This window comes from Clupea harengus, chromosome 13, assembly GCF_900700415.2.
Source record: "Clupea harengus chromosome 13, Ch_v2.0.2, whole genome shotgun sequence".
NCBI classification, from domain to species: domain Eukaryota; kingdom Metazoa; phylum Chordata; class Actinopteri; order Clupeiformes; family Clupeidae; genus Clupea; species Clupea harengus.
In genome coordinates this window covers 12,916,540-12,938,509 of record NC_045164.1, presented here as the reverse complement: position 1 = coordinate 12,938,509, position 21,970 = coordinate 12,916,540, and the positions used below count along the sequence as shown (strand labels likewise).

General features: G+C 46.0%; 3 protein-coding genes across 5 annotated transcripts in view; 1 reads left to right on the top strand and 2 right to left on the bottom strand.

Moving 5' to 3' along the window:
* Window positions 1-1,604: 1,604 nt before the first annotated feature.
* LOC105911559 (twinkle protein, mitochondrial-like) lies at window positions 1,605-8,416 on the bottom strand. Of its 3 annotated transcripts, XM_031579317.2 has the most exons (6): window positions 8,015-8,416; window positions 6,464-7,809; window positions 6,044-6,296; window positions 5,721-5,828; window positions 5,110-5,248; window positions 1,605-3,594 (listed from the first exon to the last, which is right to left on the bottom strand). In XM_031579317.2, the coding sequence occupies exons 2-6, from the start codon at window positions 7,788-7,790 to the stop codon at window positions 3,304-3,306; spliced, it is 2,118 nt and encodes a 705-aa protein (XP_031435177.1). In that variant the 5' UTR covers window positions 7,791-7,809; window positions 8,015-8,416; the 3' UTR covers window positions 1,605-3,303. The 3 variants fall into 3 exon arrangements, with proteins under 3 accessions (XP_031435177.1, XP_031435175.1, XP_031435176.1); XM_031579315.2 differs by lacking the exon at window positions 8,015-8,416 and having other exon boundaries at window positions 6,464-7,932; XM_031579316.2 differs by lacking the exon at window positions 8,015-8,416 and having other exon boundaries at window positions 1,605-3,558; window positions 6,464-7,932.
* Window positions 8,395-9,480, top strand: znhit1 (zinc finger, HIT-type containing 1). Its single transcript, XM_031579318.2, has one exon. It carries the CDS (start codon window positions 8,492-8,494, stop codon window positions 8,954-8,956), a length of 465 nt encoding a protein of 154 aa, XP_031435178.1. The 5' UTR covers window positions 8,395-8,491; the 3' UTR covers window positions 8,957-9,480.
* A 4,476-nt stretch (window positions 9,481-13,956) lies between these two features.
* sema4ga (sema domain, immunoglobulin domain (Ig), transmembrane domain (TM) and short cytoplasmic domain, (semaphorin) 4Ga) overlaps window positions 13,957-21,970 on the bottom strand; it is a 39,368-nt gene continuing 31,354 nt past the window's right edge. The window contains exons 13-16 of the mRNA XM_012840375.3: window positions 21,665-21,819; window positions 20,327-20,388; window positions 17,139-19,551; window positions 13,957-15,330 (exon numbers count right to left, since the gene is read on the bottom strand). Coding sequence (XP_012695829.2) covers window positions 18,581-19,551; window positions 20,327-20,388; window positions 21,665-21,819 — 1,188 coding nt within the window. The 3' untranslated portion in view covers window positions 13,957-15,330; window positions 17,139-18,580. The remainder of the gene's footprint in view (window positions 15,331-17,138; window positions 19,552-20,326; window positions 20,389-21,664; window positions 21,820-21,970) is intronic.

Genomic DNA, 21,970 nt, shown 5'->3' with positions numbered 1-21,970 from the left:
TTAAAAAAAATATCAAAACTTTCAACTGTGGACGCATTCCACAGACACAGGTGCTATAAAACTGAGTTTCAGATAATTGGCCGCGTGCGAGTCGGCTACTCATGGGCTGTTTGAAGAGAAACAGAAGGTTCTTGTTCGGTCACTTAATGACCGTGCTAAGAGCTGCCATAAATAAATAAACAGACTAAGAAGGTAATATTTTTTGGCATCATTTGAATATCTGCATGGTTGTGTTGAGATCTAATCATTTGAATCTCTGTATGGTTGTGTTGAGTTCTAAAGAGGCTAAAGTCGTGGGATAGAGCCTTAACTAACGTAGCACATTTTCCTCAAAGGAGTCAGTTCTGGGCCAAAAGCAAGCAGCCAAAAAAATGCCAACATGCCACATTTCACACCTGCTCTAATGGACTCGTACAGTGTGGGGACATCCCAAACTCCCCCAGCTGTCAGTGCACGCGTCCTCAGCTTGCCTCAGGGGTTAGCTCAGGTCTGAATACAGATGAAAAAGTCTCTAGACTCTCTCAGTCTCCATCCCCCGGAACAGGAGTCATCCTGGGGCCATCTGACACTAATCCTGAGGGATATTACCACCCAACCTCGGGACAATTTACTGGGATGGAAGATAGAATGACTCAGAGTACCAATACAGGTCTCAAGCACCATCTGTGCGTGTGTGTGTGTGTATGAACTAGGTTAAATCCTGCGGTGCAGATAACCAGCCTGTGAGATAAGCACTAATCTAGGGGTTTTATTGTGGGATCATCTAACTCAATTAAACTTCACTCTTCTCCCATTGTGGGGACTCATGAGAACACAGCTTTGCAGACTGGTAATTGCAGTTGTCAAAACCACGGCGTGCAGTCTCTCACGCAGTCACTGCGCAGCAACCACTTAGGGGCTTAGTTTGCTGAACACAGTGGTAACATTCTCCCCTCATTACTTTTATGGCAGGGTGGAGCACATCGCAAATAATGCATCATTCACTCAAAGCATTTGGAAACTTCCTGGCAGCAACAAATGCAGCTACTTAAATTTAATGGAGCTTGACACGCATCGCCATGGGTCAGTCCTAATGTAGTTGTTATTACAGCATTATGTATGCCTTATATAGACACAATAGTCCAACTAAGCTGTGAGGTTTTTACCTTACCATTCATATGCATTCAAAGGGGGAAACAGGCCTTTACATTTAAATGCATTTAAATGTAACTACTTAACCTGGTCATAATTTGCAAAGAGAATATTTATTGCTTTTTGTGGTTCTTACCCAGACGAGTAAAGATCAGTTATACATAGTATGTTAAATTCAACAATTAAGACAGATTTGGCCCACAATTGAGAGTCTAATCCTTGCTGAGATGCCATGGCTTGTGTATGCTTTTATTTATTAACTAATTACAACTAATCAGAGTCAATCGAAGCGATCAACTTCAAGATGTGAACGACCAACCACTGCTTGTGAACAGCCCTGACACTTCAAGCCCAGCAAAGACTGCTCCAGCCACCGAGGCTTGAAATGGACTTTCCTCTCCAGCTTGGTCAATGCTAGACCCTGATATGTTTCACATTCTGTTTGTCAGGCTAGGAGTGTCTAAGCCAAGCAAAGCCTAATTAGGAGAGCAACCGTATGAGAATGTTGGGTGCACGGTCCACTTGAAACCAATACCGGAATGGCAACACGAACATCCATCGTCCATAACGTTTAATAGAAACACACATAACTATTCATGTTATGACCGATAAAAAGACACAGAGAAAAATGTTCAACCTGGAATACAGGTCCCAAGAATCAGTGCGCCGACTTGGAGTACCAATGAGCAACGGAATGGCCAAGGATTCTACAAAGGAAGCAGGACAAGTGTATTTATGGCACAACGTCGGTAAATGTGAGCAGAACACTTTGTGCAACTGTGACTTATAAATAACTGATTTGGGAACAGCCAACTAAGCCTTTATCCCAACCAGACTTAGGTATTAACAATATCTGAAAGCTCAGTCAGTGATTTCACCTCACTGCTTCAGTCTACTTGTGAGGCACACCGTGAGCTGTTCCTGTATTGTGACGTGAGGTCACCGAGAGACAGTTCTATCACCAACGGTTACAGGTCACACATCTCCAAACTCCACCCCCATGCCTATTACTAAGCAACTCACACAGTGTTGAAAATGTTCCAGCCATTTAAATCTGCTCAGGCATAAATATAGCCTTTTAATCCGGGGGGGGGGGGGGGAGGTATTGAGAGAACAAGAGGGGGTGGGCAATCCTAGCATAAATCTTCTTAATAAAGGCAGAGCAGTATCACAGCCTGGCAGTGACCTCTGTGAGGTCTGTACGGGGCTGTGAGTGCCTTCAGAAAACCTCTGCATCTCCATCTCATCAACATCAATAGGGCTTCAGTGTGAGTAGTTTGCAGTAGCTGGGTAGAGCCTGACCCCTACTGGACAGACACAGGAAGTGCAATGTACATTTTTTTGTTTTTTATTATAAATGTGTGAAAATATAGAACTTCCGCATTATTTAAATTCATTTGAATGAATATATAGAGACATATACAGGAGGATATTACAATGTTTTGCCTGGATAGCTAATGTAGACCACAGTGCCGTCCAATGCTAAATGATTATGTACGATTATGAGGCAAGTATTTGTTTAAGGTGCTTTCAACTGGCCAAAATCAGAGTTCCAAATCAGCTTGATTTGTGATAACAAAGTGTGCAAAAATATCTGACTTACATGAAATAAATAAAATAATGAAATGACAGTATTAGTAACTGTTAACGGCCATTAACTGTTATTCATATAATTAACTGTGCTGTGCTGACTACTAGACTGGTTTAGGTGTAGTAGACTAACTCTAATATAACGTGTCTGTGATGTAAATATGTACTTTATAAATAGATAAAGTATTTCTAAGGATTATCTGATACATGCAATTGCACACAGAAAAAGCCGTACATTTTCTCACTTCAAAAATGATTTGAATCTGTTGAGACCAAGGTATCTAAACTAATGAAATCTTTCTGGTAGCTGTAGTGTGGATTTCAAAGGTACTGTTTAAACCTCTGCTCTGAGGCTTCATTTACATTCTATTTAGTGTGAGCAATTAATGGCATCCCTATGCCGTTCACGTTTTCTAATTGCTGAAAAGTGATTTTTTTAAAAGCAGCTACAAAATGTGTATATGAGGAAACTTTTTCAAACCAATTTCCTGACAAGAAACATTTTTCATCTGAACATGGCTGTCTTCCTTACCTACCCATGTGCAGGCGTGTTCATAGCTCTGTGATCCATTTGAACCACCTTCACACCTTTATTTGGTTTGGTCTATTCAGTGAACTTCTCGTCTGTAGGAGCAGAAGCTTCTTGACAGCCTTTGAACTTTCCCCTCTGACCTTGCCCTGAGGTTTGGGTGGTGGCTGCGGGTTCTTGGCTGGGGGGCCGGAGAATGAGAGAGTAGTCTTGTTAAACTCCAAAGGGAAAGCTCCCACTTCTCCGTCGTAGCGATTCTTGACGACCTGAAGCATCCGGCGACCTGTGCCCCCCACCCTGGTCCAGTCCTGCAAGATCAGCACATTATCTGCCTCCTGAGTGGCCTACAAGGAGCCGAAACAACACAAAACACACACACACACACACACACAGTCATATTCATACACACAGTCATATTCATACACCCACACCATGTTATACAGCACATGGTGCACAATGAACAGAAATGAGTTATTTATATTAGTTAGTTATATATATCTTTTAAATGATGCAATGATAATGACCACTGAGTAGAGTCCAAAGTAAAGACATCGATACAGAGCACTGATATACAACAGTTTGACTTTTAGAGACATTGATACAGAGCACTGATATACAACAGTTTGACTTTTAAAGACATTGATACAGAGCACTGATATACAACAGTTTGACTTTTAGAGATTCATTTTGAAGGGTGTTTCCTAGTTACGAACCAGAATTATTTCCAAAACTGTGATAACGATATTTTTTGTTTACCATAGTGATGTAGTGAAAATGAGAATGAAACACTGTCGTTAAGGTCATGACACACCTTGCTATGTGTGAATACAGGAAGCAAGTAAGCACCTTTTGTCCAGAGTACAGAGGTGGCCGTGGCAGTGCATGCTGGTACTTTAGTTTCTGTGCTCCATGGGAGATGAACACCATTGGAGCTCTTAATGCTTTATGAGGGCCGTTTGATTGCTTTCAAAATCATTTCATGTCAGAAGAAACTTACCAAGTATCATCATGACGTATATATGGTGTGGGTTACTTTGTCTTTGAGTACATTTGTACTGCAATTTGCACCAAGCTTGTTTCTTATTACCAATCGATGAGTCATTGATCTTCTTTAATTACACGAGCTCTCATGGAGTAATCTCATTGATCATGAAACCAGATAATAAGAAACTGATCTATGCTGCCCTTGGTGGAAAAGGACGTACTGTAAAAGCAGGACAATAATCAGCAGCTCCTAATTACGATCAAGGCTCATTAAAAAGGTAAATAAAAGCTTTGATGTGTTACAAAATATCACATATTGTAAAACATCACATCAAGGATAGAACTCACTTTTAATACTTCGTACTACGTGAGCAGAGGAAAAGACTAATTTAAAGAGCTTTTGTCTAAAACTAGTGTGGTAACTAGCACTACCTAACAACCAATAGATTTGGCTAATCATGACCAAAAGCGGCACAGATGGAACTGATAAAAATGACCTAGCTTGCGAACAGAAGTATTTCAGCAGTATATGTGGTGGCATACTGCAGTAAAAGCTGTTCTAATAGTTTGGGGGTTTCCAACTCCATAACCACAAAGTGAATTTCCTGTTAGGCTAGTGGGAATGACTGGTGTGATCATAGGCCAACAAAAGGATTTTAAAGATTCGATAAAAACTAGTTACCTAAAATACTTTAAAAAAACTTGCATACAGTGACTTTAACTTGTAAGATACATTAGTAAATTGTCTTATAAGCCATTAGAGACTTTGACCTATACAAATAGGTGCCCATTTATTTAAACTTGCTGCCAAGTACCTAAGTTGGCTAAATTGCAAATAGCATCAGAAAGGCCATGAACGGACATGTGGAGGTTACCTTAGCAGAGCCAAAGATGGACGCCATCTGCAGGCTGCCCTCCTCCTCCTTCCTGGGGTGGATGATCAAGGTCACGTGACAACTGGTGCTGGTGGCAAATTGCCTGAAAGCACTAATGATGTGGTCCTGCAGTGCAAACCTGAACACATCGTAAGAGACCACAGCTGTGACCACACTACTCTATATTACATAGAAACATAACAAAATACTACAGCACACCATCACAAAGCAAAAGGTTACAGAATGTGGCTTTAAAAAGCATCTACACGTCTAGTCCTTGTGAAGGTTTGCTGACATTTGCACTTTTTTTTGGACACACTGGACAAATAAGGTAGACAGACATGAAGACAATTTTGCTGAACTGATAATAATCAAGAACTGTACCATCAACAGGCAAAACATAAAAGATAAATCAGTTTATATCCAGAGGTGTGCGTGGAGGTGACCCATACCAATTAAATGTGTTTATAGCAAGTGGGCTAAAGAACTGAATCTAGAAGATACGGTTTTAGATACCAGCATCACCTATGGCAAGCACACTCAAACCTTTAAAACATTCTCAATTAAGTATCTTATAAAGGTTCCTCCATAAACGTGACTGGTTGACTTACTTGTCCACATGAAGACTCTCCTGTCCCATCATAAACTGCAGGTTGTCGATGACAACATGGCTGATGTCATACAAATACACTGCGTGCTTCATGGTCTCAAGCACAATCCTACACAAGCACAGGAGGTGGTTGTAAAGGATTATTTCCACAAGATTTCTCTGATCCAACTCTAAGCTAATCTTTGAATAAGATTGATTTGATATAACAATAATATTCTGATTAATCTTTACCATAACATTACAAAAAAACATCACAGGCACGTTTGATTGTTTGTATTTGTGTTGAGTGCGCATCTGACTGATTTGAGTAGGGCTAGTGCATACTTAATGTTGTGTTCCCCATGAAAGGTCATGAAGTAGAGTGGGAGCTCCTGGAAACGGTCGGCCCAGGTATGGCACAGCTGCGGCTGCCTCTCCAGCTCGTCCTCCAGCCTGCTCCGGGTGTACTGGGTGAGCATCACTCGGGCCAGGCGCACGTTACTGATCTCAAAGCTGCCCCACAGCGTCCCCACTCCCTGTGAGCAGAGGTCCAGCGCACACTCACTGATGAAAGTAGTCTTCCCACTGCCTGTAGGCCCTGGGAAAGGAAAAGGAAATCAACTCAACACAAAGGTTCAGTCTTGATATACTATGCATCAAGAGTCATCTGTGGTCTAACTAGTGAGGGTAGCCTTGGATATTTGTATGGTGTATTCACATGTAACTGTTATAAACTAAAATGTATACAGACTGTCAGCATCATACCTGTGAGCACTGTGAGTTCTCCTTTCCTGTGTCCTTTGAGGATCCTGTTGAGCTGTGAAAAGCGTGACCACCTTACGCCAGCCAGCCTGTCCTTGTTCTTCATCTCACCAAGAACATCCTGTCTTAGCTGACGGAATGAGACCACTGCCTGAGGCTCAGCAGGGACGGCGTTACGGAGGATCCCTGAAAGGCTCACCCTGGAGGCCAACGCATCCCTGGGGCTTGGTTGGTGTTCTCCTGGCCGCACCAGCCAGCATCGGCTAGGGCCCAGCTTACGGGAGAGGTCCCTGGAGGCCTCCCAAGAGGCTGGGTCTTTTCCCAGCCACAGTGTCACCTTGCTGAATTGTTCCAGGTAGGGGAGTAGAACTGGGGGCAGGCAGCTGGGTCCACGTGGTAGAGTCAGGCTGGGGATGCCTGTAGCCTGGCTCACTGCCAGAGTATCCACTTCATGGCCTGTCAGAACAACCTGGGAATCTGATTGCTGGATCAGAGAGAGGCCGAACAGGTTGTGGTACCTGGCTGGTCTGGGGAGGGTGAGCTGGGTGTAGAGGTTATTGGTGCCCACATCCTCTCTAACAGAAACCATCTTAATTCCCTTCAGGCTTAGAGTATGCGGGCTGAACCAGGGGAAGACCAGACTTTGGGTGGGTCTGTAGAACTTCACACAGAACTTTTTCAGGGTGGCACTAGAGATCTTGCTCATGCTAAACATGGCTTTCACATATTCTGACTCCTCTTTCAGGAGATCTGAAAACGCTTTGCTTGCCATCCAGATCTTTTGACCCTCCTGGGCTTCCCTCTCCTTCTCCAGTCTGTTATCCAGACTCCTAGCATTTTCGCAGGCTTGTTGTGGAGACAGAATTGCAGTATTCCCATCCCTCTGCAGCAGCGCCACATACTCCTTCAGCTCTTCCCAGCTCCCCTGTACCTGTGTCTGCATACAAAGGAAGCTCCCTGTGGTCTTATCAATGTACAGACCAAAGCTCCTCTTGTCTGCAGCACCAGATCTGTCCCCACAAGAAGCCTTTAATGGACTAGCGATGCACAGGCAACTGTAGCCATCCTGGAAGGGGACTCCTCTGGAGGACAGGTACTTTCTCATATCAGTGATGGTCACAGGGTTGACAGGGGCCTGCAGTGAGGGTAGAGAGTGATGTCTGGAGCCCCTGATGTGGATGAGGACAGGGGATGTTGCTAGGGCTCCATGACTCAACAGGTTTGAATAGTGAGTATTAAAACTGGACAGATGTCTGAGTGTGTGCAGTGTATTGTGTATGCACGGGACCAGTGAGGGGAGTCCGAACTGGCTCAGAAAAAGACCCTGCATGGCTTTGAGCACTTTACATCTGCAAATCACAGCAATGCATGCTATTAGCCCACCAATACATAAATGCATGAAGTTCAAAAGATGGCAAGAATGAAACAAAGGTAGCACAACTAAACACCAAGTCACTTCTATACTACATACAGTATAGAAGTTTTTAAAAATGACGAAATTTGACTAAATAAGTAAATGTGAACAGCCATTACAGTGATAATTGCTCTGTTTACCTGCAGCATGACTGCAACTAGGTGCATCACATTTCTCTTTCTTCACGTGTTTCTCCATTCTAATTCAGTGCATATGCTACTTATTTTAAAACTTTTCATGTCCCCTGGCCTGCATGTGTTCACTATCTGCCGCCAAACTAACAAATCATCTATGCGTGTGTATCCTTACAATGTCCGTGGGAAACTACGAAATTATTAAATATTTAGTTTGCCTCGCTTGTGGATAGGCATGTATATGAATATGGGGGCTACAAATAAAGCTTAATGACAGAGTGAAATGAAAGTAACTTTGCGTAAAATCGCTTGATAGAGCTCATGAACATGTGCAAAGCTGACATTTTCAGACTCGTGTTTCACATCGACAATATTTTTCTGACGGACCAAGAAACGTCATTTCCTATTTTCTTTTCTGTTCGGGGATGCGCGAGGGATACAGCCTACATTTATTTGTCTCATTCTGCTGATATCAACTTAAAGATGGAGAAGAAGATTTCCGTACGCTCGCAGGATCCGGGTCAGAGGCGAGTGCTGGACTGTGCCACGCGACAGCGGCGTTTGAATCGTCAACTCGAGGCATTGGAAAAGGATAATTTCCAGGATGACCCACACGCTAGTCTTCCGCAGCTCGTCAAGCGGCTACCACAATTCGACGAGAACGACGAATCTGCTGGCAAAAGGAGAAGGAAAACAAGAGGCGATCACTTCAAACAGCGGTTCCGTAAAAACTTCCAGGCTCTCCTGGAGGAGGAGGAGTTGAGCGAGAACGACGGACCGAACTACCTGACCGCCTGCGCCGAGCCGTCGCCAATGCCGCAGCGGCATTTCTGTGCCATCTGCGGGTTCCTTTCTCACTACACCTGCGTGTCGTGTGGGGCTCGGTATTGCTGTGTGCGCTGCCTAGGAACACATCAGGAGACACGATGTCTGAAGTGGACAGTGTGATCTCGTTCTATAGTATTTTTTGGTGCTCTGGACACTGATGTGGCTTGTCGGGAAATTACTTGTGAACGTATTTGGAAGATTTATTGGAACAAACCCCAGATAAGAGTAATTTAACTTGTACCAGAAGCCTTATGCCTTAGTCTTGCATTTATGGACTTGTATTTACGTAGAGTGACAGCCAACCCTCTAACATGAGAGCTTCACTGGGACACTTCCTCTACGAGCGCGTGTTTACAAGTTACGTAGCAGATGTTTGTCACTTTGAATTTTGCCTACTCTCTCCACTGGCGTGAATTCTGTGCAGTCCATCACACTGATTTATTTAGCATGGGTGAAGAAAGTTGTGTTTTGTCAGAAGGGAACCGAGTGAAAAGGCAATGTAACCTACGTGGTAAATAGACCAAGACACGCAACAACACCACAGTGACATTATCTTTGACATGGCTCTTTTGTTTAATCTAAACAGTGTACTTTCTCCATCTTTCCAATTTTGTTTGTATTAAACTCGTGCTGATGGCAATTCATAACTGTTTTCCTGGTATATTTTGAGCTTAGAGAGATTTTGTGACTCTTTTTTAAGTTTGTTTCAAAGTCATTTTATTTTGCCACACAGCACGACACGCAACACACCCGTGCATTGGGCAGCGACACAGGACACACACGCATGCTGAAGTTGTCGCCGGTGGAATTTGTCCTCTGCTTTTCACCCATCCTGAGCTGTCCTTCCTCACGGGCAGCCAGGAGCAGTGGGCAGCCTTTTTATGGCGCCCGGGGACCAAGCCAAGTGCTCGTGTCCAGTCCTTGGTCAGGGACGGACAGGAGAGCGATCTGTTCTTCGGTTCTTTTTTAACAACCGGATTAAAACCATACTACCTAGCCATATCAAAAAATAATATTTTTCAGTGTTGTGTACAGTAATAATAATAATATATTTAGCCTTCTTTCATTTTGTTTTTAATTGCTCATTTCGTTTAAACGGACTACAACTCGAGTCACGTGCCCTATCTCCACATGCCTCGTCCTATAATGGTTATCACCATGCAGTATGACGTTTTAATATTACTAAAATATTTAGCCAGCCAGGCAGTACAAATCAGCATTTTGATCAGCCCGGTGAGGCACGCATACGACATGTAAAGGTAGAGGTCCGGTATTTAACAGACGCTTTTATCCAAGCTACTTACAAGTGCATTCTGTAAGGCCGGGAATCGACCGATCAACCGTTTACAAGGCTGCGACGCTGATCACTGTACCACCAACAACCATCATTATACTAACTACTACCAGCACTACTAGCTACATGTTAGGCCCTAGTTCCCAAAAAATCCAAATAGTTCAAATTGTGGTTGAAAATAAACTATGGTCACCAGAATCAATAATAATTATTTATTTAATTTACACAAACCATGTGTCATGGAAGCCGTTGCGCTATCTTTTCGATGTAGACCCGAGATATATTTTTTCCTAAAACGTCAGCCCATTCATTTCGCCCAGCGTTAGGAACGCTTCCATCACTCGGATTACTTCCCTTCCTATTTAATTTTGTTTGTAATAATTTAGTGTGTGTCATTGCTCCCCTGTGCCTCTCCATGTACATGTAATAATAAACCACTAGGTGGCGTAGTAAGCAAACGATTTGTATCCATGACACTGTTGAAGCGTGATCAATGAGAGTTCCCTAAGAATGATATCTGGACCACGTTTCATTTTCTAGTGTGTAATATACCTGTCATAGACTTGTCAGATTTGACAACTGGTTAAAAATGACCAATTACTAAATCAGTTTTCCACCTAATCTTTTAAATTCTGCCCATTCCATACTTCAAACACATGGACAGAGGTCTGTGTGCATGAACATTGATTGAGCTGTTTGGCCATGAGGCAGCTTTGGCTGATAATGTCATTCCTGTAGACAGTTGTCAGTTTCCCACAGTCATTCACTGCCCTGAGGTAGCCAAGTCCTCTTTGGCCACTAGGTTAACACCATGAGCAAAGGTCCCTTCTGAACAAACTGCCAAATCAACACAACTCTAGTTGCAAAATATAATACTACATTCATATTTGCTCTGTACCTTTCACCCACAAAGGTTTATTTAGGCAGACTATATTATGCCTCTGAATTCTCCAAATTACAATCAGTTGTGAATATTTATGCTCGCAGTAAGCTGTTTCTAATATTTCTCAGTGATTGTTTGGCTTCTCAACACTGGCACACCACCAACATACTGCACATTAATCAGTGCTGTCAAAACAGAGCTCAGTGTCAGAGAGGGAGTTCTTTTTTTCAGTATTATTTCAGAAGGAAGATCCACCATACACTTGTTGCCGTGACAGGATCCTGTCTGTTGATGTCGACAATGAGAGGGACACGTTGCCTGGAAACCACAGGTTCAGCCTGAATGGTGGGCTGAATGTTGGCAAGACAGAGCAACTCCACACACACACACACACACACACACACAGAGATAGAGTGGGCAGCAGTTGCAATGCGGCGTAGAGAAAGAAAAGCAGGAGCTCTTTGTTTGTTTGGCGCTTGACTCTCTTATTACGATCTTCTGTCTACCTGTGGGATAACCTTGAAATTAATTAGTGGGTAGGACTGAGCAATATGTTCCTTTCACAAGAGGAGTGTAACAGGGAGAGGCAGAGAATGAAAGATAAACATGATCAGTTTGTGTCATCTGTGTTGATCCATCTCGACTGGATCTGTTCACTAGGGTGGAATACAGCAGTCTGTTCCTGCACAGTGGGAAAGCGCCTGCCACAGACCAGACAGCCTCTATCCCATACAGTCTTCTGGACCTCAGCCAGATACCTGGCTACAGTTGATACATCTAAATTAAGACTGTCTCTCTGTCTTCCCCTTTTGTTCATGGTTGCCTAGCAACCTTTTACACAGTATAAAGATGGCACTGCCCACTTCCTAGTGTGTGTGTGTGTTTGTGTGTGTGTGTGTAGCCGCCACTCAGCACAGACGTCTCGCATTACACGGAAAGAGTTCTTAAAACAGAGTTAATCCCCTGCACCTGAGGCTGAGAACGAAGAAGAAAGAAAGGAAGCGTGAGGATAGGGGGAGTGGACACTGTTCGCTGAAGAGATTAGTCTGAAACCCAGTTGGAAAAAAGAAAATCCTTCCTTTTCCACCAGCACTCAGCCTTCTCAGTGGCTCCGACACACTGCATCTTTGGAATTTAAACTAGACTGAGTCATAAACCAGCGTAGACAGCGAGGAATCTGCGGCACCTGTTTCATTAGAGGCGAGGGGGGGAATCTGGCAGAGCCGGTGTCTCCAGTTGGTGTGATTGGTGCAGTCTCCCCGACCCTCACTGCAACACCAGGGCAGAACAGGCCAAATATGTCTGCTGCGCGAGAGAGTGACCGCGCATACATCTGAGGAAGGAGAGTGGTTGAGTGGCCCTCCTCTGGGGCAGAGGAAGAGAAAGAGAGTGAGGAGCGAGAGGGTCGCTTGTTCATGGCTCCCACTTGTAACCACCTTGGGGAAATTCATGAGAGGCAGTTGACTGACAGGTTTGGAAATGCCTGGGTCCCGTGGTCCTTCACAGCTTCCTGCGCTGCCTCAGTTCATCTTCAGTCAATGGAGGGCAGGGGGGTCTGTAGTGGGTGAGCCATGGGACAAACAGGCTGAGTGCGTAGCCAATATGTATGTGGTCGGCGTCAGCGCACTGAAGCAAAGTGTGATTTCACACACACCTCTCGTCATTTAAAAGCAGGACTTCTCTTTTGTTCTGTGTGGAGCTCTTATGGTGGGATTTTTTCCTCCTTCTGTAGGTCTCCAATGAATTCACCAGTCAGGCTTCATGGAGCGATAAACTGAAATACCGGTAATCTACATGTTTTTGAATTGATGGAATTAAAGTACAAAAATCGTTGAGCGCCGTACTTCACTGGGTTTGTCTTACCTTACAAGACTAATCACTTTGTGAAGTCAACTTGTAAGGTTGTGAGTCACAGTCTGCTTGAAAACTCCTGTTTCTTACCCAATCAGGACTGACTCAACACTCACAGACTCTTCCTCTACCAAAGGCCGTCTCTCCTCATCTTCCCTGGAGCCTGGGGAGTATCGCCTGACACTCTGCCCATCTGATGGCCCCTGGAGCCTGGGGACTATCGCCTGACACTCTGCCCATCTGATGGCCCCTGGAGCCTCCCTGTGTGTTATGACACAACCAGCTCAAGGTCCATCAGTGCAGACAGACTGAATCAGGCAGAAGTGAGATGGGGTGGGGGAGTCCCCCTCGTCTCTGCCCTGGTGATCTACATGCGGAGGTGTCATTGCGTGACCAATAGCAGTTATTCAGTTAGTAGATATGGAATAAGGAGTGTCTTCCCAGGAGTGGGGGGGCCAAAGCACTGGGGTCTTAAACTGATCAATGAAATAAATCGGTAGTACATGTCCCACGTTCACATGCACACACACATTTTCCAAACAACACCCAAATAGTTTTGCCTAATATTCTAATTCTCTCTTCCACACAGGGAAAATAATATACATCCCATTAAGGAACACGTTAGCTGTGTAGATATGTACCAAGCAGTACAACCTGTTCCAGCTGGACCTAAGTAAACACTTACCCCCATTACAACCGGGTTTAGTTTCTGTTTACGGAGTGAGGGAGGCACCGTGTATGACTGGCTTACTTAACAATGTACTTTACCTCCACACACACACTCACCTCGCCCTTACGCCATCACGGAAAGAGTTACCTGGAACCACAGCCCCTCTTAATGTCTCTGCTACTCTGCAAGTGGAATAAGGTGCGGGGGGAATGTCCAACACAGTCATTACCTTTCCTCAGGAGTGACCTTCTTTTCAAAGGCAACCCGAGTAGTGCCCTTTCCCGTGGAACATAACCCAGCCAAGGGGGGACCTCCAGCAGCTGGGTTATGGGTTGGAGGCTGTGCTGCTTGGAAACTTTGCACGTGGGTAGGCCTCCTCCGCAGGTTCCTTCCCGGAGTGAGTTAAGACCCGAGAGCCAAAGTAAGCTGAAGTTGAAGGTGTTTATTAGACCGCTGGATTCGCTCCACTACAGTGTAAACAGATAAGTCATCACGCCCACCCGCTGCACCCACAGTGACATACCTCGTGTATTAACATGTTAACAGAGCATGGAGACACAAGTGTGTATGTGTGTGTGTGTGTATGTGTGTGTGTGTATGTGTGTGTGTGTGTGTATAGGGGGATCATGTATTATATTTGTCCTTAGTGTGCTCGCCCTGGCTTGCCTAGAGAAAATGAGATAGGGAGCATAGCCTGTGGTCCCAGATCCCTTGTGGGCCAAGCTTCTAATTACTCTTATCCTCTGTTCCCTCATCTCCTTTCCTCCTGTCTTCTGCTCTCCCCTCCTTTCTCATCTCTCCTCTTCCCCTCTGTTGGTGAGCAACATTTGTTCCCACAGCTACCCTCTCAGGAAATGAGTATTAATGTCCAGGCCCTGGTGATTTCACTGGGGGATTATGGCCAGTATATTGGTATCCATCAAGAACTCTCCTGGTATTCATTTTGAGGGAGCTTACATGTGGTAAGGGGAAGTGGAGATCCCACTGCAGTATTCTAAGCTACGATGAAACCTAGCAGCCATCATATGAACAACATAAATCTTACCAGAGGATACCTCACACAGAGTATTGTCATCCATCTAGTGGATGGGATTTTAACAATGTTCTGTGGACTTCCATAAATCAAATATTCTGCAGAATTCTGATAAATGCAAGCTAAAAATAGCAATGTGTTGTATTGTTATTTCTATATAATGAATGGCTCTAAAAGGGACTGATTTTAACGGCTAAAGAACGCTTCAGCGTGATGCCTCTGGACGTGTGCTGGTGTCCCATCCCAGGGAACTCACTGACAGACATGCATGCACAAAGGACTGACATGCAACTCAACTATCAACCAAATCAGTGTTTAACTGTTTTACACAACTATAAAACAACAAACATCAAGTAAGAACCCAAATAAAACCGTACAAAAAAGAATTCTGGAATAAATATAATGACTTTTCTTTTGTAAAGAACACTTGATATCCACAGTTAAGCCACAGAGTAGTGGCGAGATTGAGAACCTGATTGGCGGATAGGAACCATAGCGTAGTGGCATGTGGAATAACAACAATAATAACAGTAATGCATTATGCAATGTCCCTTTGAAATACTGTTCATTCCCACGTCCATGAAACATGTCCATTCAGTTCGTGAGCATCCTCTCATCCCTGTGACGGCGGCTCCATGATGCTGGCTGGAGCACCTCTCTGTGGCCTGTGATGGAAGCCGAGGACGGGACAGAAGCAGCCCGAGCTGGTCTACGGTCACAAGCATCCTCTCCCCATGTCTCTGAAGCCCCCGACTCCTCAAATCTGAGAGAGAAGACAGACACGGTCCTGTTATAGAAACACACACACGTGCACATATGTTTGAGTGGACATACACGTGTACTTGTAAAGTCGCTCTCTGTGTTGGAACTGGGACGCAATCATGGAATATTTTCACTTTCATATGGATAAGTAAAACCTAAAACCACGTTTCAAAAAACTCTTGGAACTTTAAGTGTGTAAAATAATAAGTGGATGCCATGGTTAGAGTGCCTGCTGAGCCGTTAATAAAAATAGTGGTGCAGACTGATTGTATATTTGATGCCTCATACACTGCACATGCATAAACACATGACACACTGTCATCAACATCAACACTCACTGAACTACACAGGTAGACACAGATGTTTATAATCCTAAAAATAATAGCAGTTCAACTGATCCGGATGCATTTCATTCATGAATTTGGGTGTCAGTGTTAAACCATTGCTCGATTGCTGTCGATTTCACATCTATCCTTTCATATCCTTCATGTAGGTTTGCCTTCTTGGTTTCAGCACAGAACTGATGGGGCCATAGATATCTGTGCTGAACATGCGATGGCTTGTCTGATCGAGTCACACATGTTAAGGTTTTTCACATTCCCTATCTGGATGTCTCAAGGGGGGGGGGGGGGGATCTGAACACTACTCTCTCGGCCAGGGCAGGATGAAATATCATCTGGAGGAGAACAATCATTCGGCTTTGAGTGCCGCCAGGAAATCTGTGGCTTTGTGCTCTGCTGGGAACTGTGAGAGAGGTTTGAAAACGAATGAAATACAGCCAGATGGAAGGAAGGAAGGGAAGAGAGCAGACAGATAGATAATGATAGAGAAGGAGTACTCGAGAAGTGAGAATGACAGAGTGAGTATGAGAGAGTGGGAATGAGAGAATGAGAATGAAAGAAGGAGTACTTGAGAAGTGAGACTGGGAATGAGAGGGTGAGAATGATAGAGTGAGAATAAGAGAGTGGGAATGAGAGACTGGGAATGAGAGAGTGGGAATGAGAGAGTGAGAGAGTGGGAGTGAGAGAGTGGGAATGAGAGTGAGAGAGTGGGAATGAGAGAGTGAGAGAGTGGGAATGAGAGAGTGGGAATGAGAGAGTGAGAGAGTGGGAATGAGAGAGTGAGAATGAGAGAGTGAGAGAGTGGGAGTGAGAGAGTGGGAATGAGAGAGTGATAATGAGAGAGTGAGAGAGTGGGAATGAGAGAGTGGGAATGAGAGAGTGAGAGAGTGGGAATGAGAGAGTGAGAATGAGAGAGTGAGAATGAGAGAGTGAGAATGAGAGAAGCAAGTGCAGCGGCAGAAAGTCAGAATCAGTGAAAGGGAGAGAGAATCAATGGGGGAAATTCCAATATCAGAAAGAGATATTAAATGTGAGAGAGAAGGATGTGGGGGAGCTACACAACTAGCTCTATCAGGCTGTTTCACCCCCTCCTCCTTCTACTCTCTCCAAGTAACAGCATGCCAAGCCCTCCATGTCTCCGTACGTGCTGAGCACAACAGGTAAAAGCACTGAGCCGAGAGAGAGAGAGAGAGAGAGAGAGAGAGAGATGATACCTGGCCAGATGCCAACACAACACAAGCACCATAGCAGCCTTGCGACCCCTCTACTCAGCTGGTGCTGCCAAATTAGACCCCCCCCCCCACCCTCCCCCCAACATCGCGGGTGAAGTGTGATATATTCGTAACAAGAGCTCCCTCTCTCCAGCATGAGTGGAGAGCTGAGAGCGAAGACGCTGTCAGTACGAGAGCAGAGCGACGACGAGTTAATTTGAGAAGAGGAGAAAGCTGGCAGGTCAACATCTGCTTACCTCTGCTACTTGCAGTTGTTATGGAAACCAAGTCACCACTGATTCCCCCCCCCCCCCACGGAAGGGAGGGAGGGAGGGAGGGATGGAGGAAGAGAGGGTGCGTGCGGAGGACTGATCTCATGGAAGTGTAGATGGGGTGGGGGTGTGTGTTTCTTTTCCCCTTCAAGCAGAGAGTCTCTGGCCATCTAGGTGGTCTGCTGATCTAGTAGCAGATTACCCAGAGTGAACAACAATGCTCCCATATGGAAGCTATCCTATAAATCCATGTTACTAGCTTGACATGCCAAGCTCGAAGTGATCCAGTGGCTCGCTGATATAAGTCTAGTCGTTGATGTCTGGTGGCTCCTGTACAAATCCATTCATCGGACGAATAATGAATCCACCCACTCAGTTCTGATCAGTGTTTGTGCTGCTGCTCCATCCCATAATAATACTCCAGCAACGGTTGTGAACGTGTGTTCAGAAATGTCACTTCACGCTCCAACTGTCCCTTTTAATTCTGACAAGTGACTGTTGAGAAACCCAAGGCCAGAACTCTTAAAGTGCATCCAAACGATTAATACTGTAAGCATCCAAGTCTCTCGTGTTGCTGAGACTTCAAGGACAAGGACATTATGTACAATGGCTCTGTCTGCTTAATAGGCTTTTAAAATGGACAAGTTCAGGTGGATCTTACACTGTTAGTTGTCAGTTTATCTTACTTCCTATCAGTGTGGTTAGTGTTATCATAAATTACAAGAGCAAAAAAAAAAAAAAAAAAAAGCACATTTCATAAGACATTAAAAAGAACAAAGACATGGTATTGCAGACGGCTGGTTTAGACACGGAGCACGTCCTGCGTGTCTTTTTGGCCAGCTGCCTCTGTTTGGAGAGCGGATAAGTAAAGCAGGGGCAGAGTCTCTCAACCAAGCCCTCCTTTCATCCCCTAGCCTCGGCTAAGTCCCGGTGCCGCCCCAACACTCCCTAAGGACAAAGTTCTGCTCGGTCCGCAGCCATGGCCTTTGAGGCTGTTTCTGAGGATCACGCCTTTTTGTACTCCTAAGTCCGTATGCTGCTGAGCCTCTGGTGACCCTGCTGACCCCCTCAGTCTCACTTTTCCTCACGGACGAAGAGGAACATGGCCAGGTTGCTGCTAACGGCTGAGGTAGATACTCCATAGAAACTCCAGAAGGTTGGTCTCCTTCGGAAGTCTCTGAAGTGCGTTGTTCACATCTGAGCCCACAATTTGTGTGGTGAATGTTGTTCGTTCATGCCAATTTATGTTTTGACACAAAAAATTTGCATGTGACATTTAATTAGTTCAGTCAGTGTAGGACCTCTAGCTGCAGGGTTAAGGGGGGTTTGAAATTTTCACGGCATTCCCACTTTTCAACTTCTTTCACAGGGGGTGGCTGCAGTTCAGACTTCCAACCACAGAGGGGCACTGTGAGCAGGCAGATAGGTTAGACAGAGCTCTCATCCGGCGTGGACACCAGCTGTGTGTGCTTCCTCTTCTCCAGGATGCGGTTGAGCTCCTCGGTGAAGGAGTAGTAGAGCGGCGAGCTGCTTTCGCTCTCGCTCTGCCGCAGCAGCACGTAGCTGTTCCCGTTCATCTTCCTCAACACGCTGGGCAGCGCCGCCGCTAGCCCGTTGGCGAAGTCCGCCTCCGGCAAGGGCGGCGGGGGCAAGGGCGGGGCCGGCGGAAGCGCGTGGTCCTTGTTGGGCGAGGCCTCGCCGGGCACGATCTGGAGGAGGCCGTCGGTGTGCACGCCGCCCCCTCCTAGTCGGCACGTGCCGTTGCAGTGCGAGGAGACGGTGCGGAGCTCCAGGGCGCCGCGGTGGCGCTGGGCGGTGGACAGCGAGTACTTGCCCCGGCGGCTGCTCACACAGAAGCCCACGTAGAGCAGCACCACGGTCAGCACCAGGCACAGGCCCCCGAGGATGGTCACCAGGGACAGGTACATGGCCTCCATGTTCTTTACAGACAGGAAGTCCGAACGGGGGGGCAGAGGAGGGGCGACCGGGACGTTGGTGGTGCCGCGCGGGGCCCCGGTGGTGGAGCTCTGGCTGGGGGCCTGAAAGGTGTGAGCGTGAGGAGGCTTGGTTGAGAAGGCGCTGGTGAAGTCCTCGTCAGGCTGCGTGGGCTCGGGCGGCGGGAGTGCCGGGCCTCGTTCCGTGAGGACGGCGATGTCGTAGGTGGCCATGGGGACGCGGACGGCGTTCTCCAGGGCGAAGCAGCTGTAGCGGCCGCTCTGTTCGGGCCGCACGGCGATCAGCAGCAGGCCGTCGGTGCCCACGCGGAAGCCCGAGTCCAGCCCGTAGCCCTGCAGGCGCTCGCCGTCCAGCGTCCACTCGGGCGACGCCACGTTGGAGCTCAGCTCACACTGCAGCAGCACGTCGTCACCCTGCATCACCGAGCGACTGCGCTGTAAGACTGAGGGACGAGGAGAAGACGACAGATAAGAGAAAATTAGAAAGAATAAAGAAAGGGTCTTTAAATCTTTGCATTTTACAGTTTGCATTTTACACATAGGTTGATGTTGACAATTCATCCCATAACCATAACATTATGTGAAACAGCACGCCGTCATATATTATCTCATTTTCATAGGATGTCGTGCCAACAAAGTTATCTACATTCAAATGTAGTTTAAAGCGAGTGGGCTTATATCCGGGTGACATCACACATGGCACAAGATAACCGTGTAACAGTGAGTCATTAGGAAAATGCTCTGACATCACATGACCACTCAGATGTCTCTGTATGCTTCAGGGGTGGTGAATGTTTCATCTTGAACTATGCACTTATTATGTCATTTCCTACTTCATAATGCTGCAGAGAGGTAATGCTCTACTCATTTCAGTGCCCAGACTACAGCATACTCATACTCTACTCAGCATACTTCAGTACACACCAAAGCCACCTGATGCCATGGAAATGAGAATGCATCAAAGTAGACACATTAGCACTATCATCTTTATTAAAACATATCCCAGCAGGCAGGGGGCATTCTTTTCACTTTGAGTAATTTAACTGCAGGCTTAAGTTAATGTGAGCATCTTGAATGTCCCATTTTCATTAGTGTCCTAGTCGGATCTGTGGCCGAGGCGAGAGAGAGAGAGAGAGAGAGAGAGAGAGAGAGAGAGAGAGAGAGAGGAGTCTGAAAGAGCTCCCAGCGGCGCTGTGAGAGTGTAAGATGGCCACCTACCATCTGCTGTCTCATTCTCACAGCCCCTGTTCCCCTGCTGAATGTCCTGCGTCAGATTAGACCTGGGACAGAAGCAGAAACAGATGTGTCAGCTCAGAGAGAGAGTGAGAAAGACAGAGAGAGAGAGAGAGAGAGAGAGAGAAAGAAAGGAAGAAAAAAAGAAAAAGAAAGAAAGCTTGCCGGGGCACGCAGAAACAAATGGTTCAGATTCAACACCTAAAAGGACAGTGAAAGAAAACGACAGAGAACGATTCCTTGACCGCATGAGACAGTTACTGACGTAAGGGTCACTGACACTCAAGACGATGGACCTGTCGGTGCCCAGTTTCGGTGGTAACCAAAGATAGCGAGACAGAGATGGGGAGTGAGGAGTGTGGGGAGACTCGACTTTCAGCTTAGAGTCAGGTGGTGACATTGAAGATTCTTTCTCGTGCGGTACAGTACGCGTGGGCTTGAGCGTAGTCTACGTGCAAATGCTCCATGGCCATTCATTTTGAATGGTTGGAATGGTTTGAATGATTCATTTCAAAGAGATCAGCAGCAGATATGACAGGTAGCAGAAACACAGATAAGAACTAGATAAGAAGGAGAGACGCGTCAACAGGAGCACCAGAGGTTGGACATGTGTGTGTAGAATGTGTGTGTGCAAAGCAATGTATGTGCATGAGTGTGTGTGTGTGTGTGTGTGTGTGTGTGTGTGTGTGTGTGTGTGTGTGTGTGTGCATACCTTGGGTTGGAGTGTGTGTATGTGTACATACTCTAGGTCGGAGTGCCTGAGTGTGTGTGTGTGTATGTGTACATACTCTAGGTCGGAGTGCCTGAGTGTGTGTGTGTGTATTGTGGTAGCCCAAGCTGCTCTTGGGCTCCCACTTAGTTTAAACATGGGTGAATTCCTTTACCAGGCCTATACAGGGCAGACTTTAGGACCCTGGGGAGGTGTTCTGGGGACTAGGCAGGTCGGGCTTTCACTAATTGACCGCTCACCTGCAGATTGTTTGACTAGTGGCTGATCAGTGTCAATCTAGTCAAACAAAGGGTTTAAAGAGTCAGTAAGAAGGACTGACGAGAGAGAGGGACAGAGGGGAAGGTGCCGGTTGCACTGGGTGCAAGCCGGAGGGTTTACCCCATTTTCTGTTCTGTTTGAATACCTTTGTTGTAACTTTAAATCGTTAATAAAGAACGTGCTTTGAGAAATTCCCTGGTTGCGTCTTGCTGAGAGCTGGGCTGCGACAGTATGTGTACATACTCTAGGTCGGAGTGCCTGAGTGTGTGTGTATGCAGTATGTGTGTGAGTTTGTAAGTGGCTGTTATGAAACTGCAGTGTATAGTCATGCTCACCTGTCAGAGTGAGATGAGACCTCCACACACTCCTCCCCGTCCCAGGCACAGAAGGGGTCCCTGGAGAACACACAGTCATAGCAGGAGCCATACCTGTCGCAGGTGGACATGGGCACCTGCACCACCTCTGAGGCAGAGCCCACATACACACTCCTCTGCAAAGAGTAACCACACACACACACACACAAACACACACACACACACACACACACACACACACACACACACACACACACACACACACACAAATCCACACACACACACAGACACACAGACACACAGACACACACAGAAATACACACACAC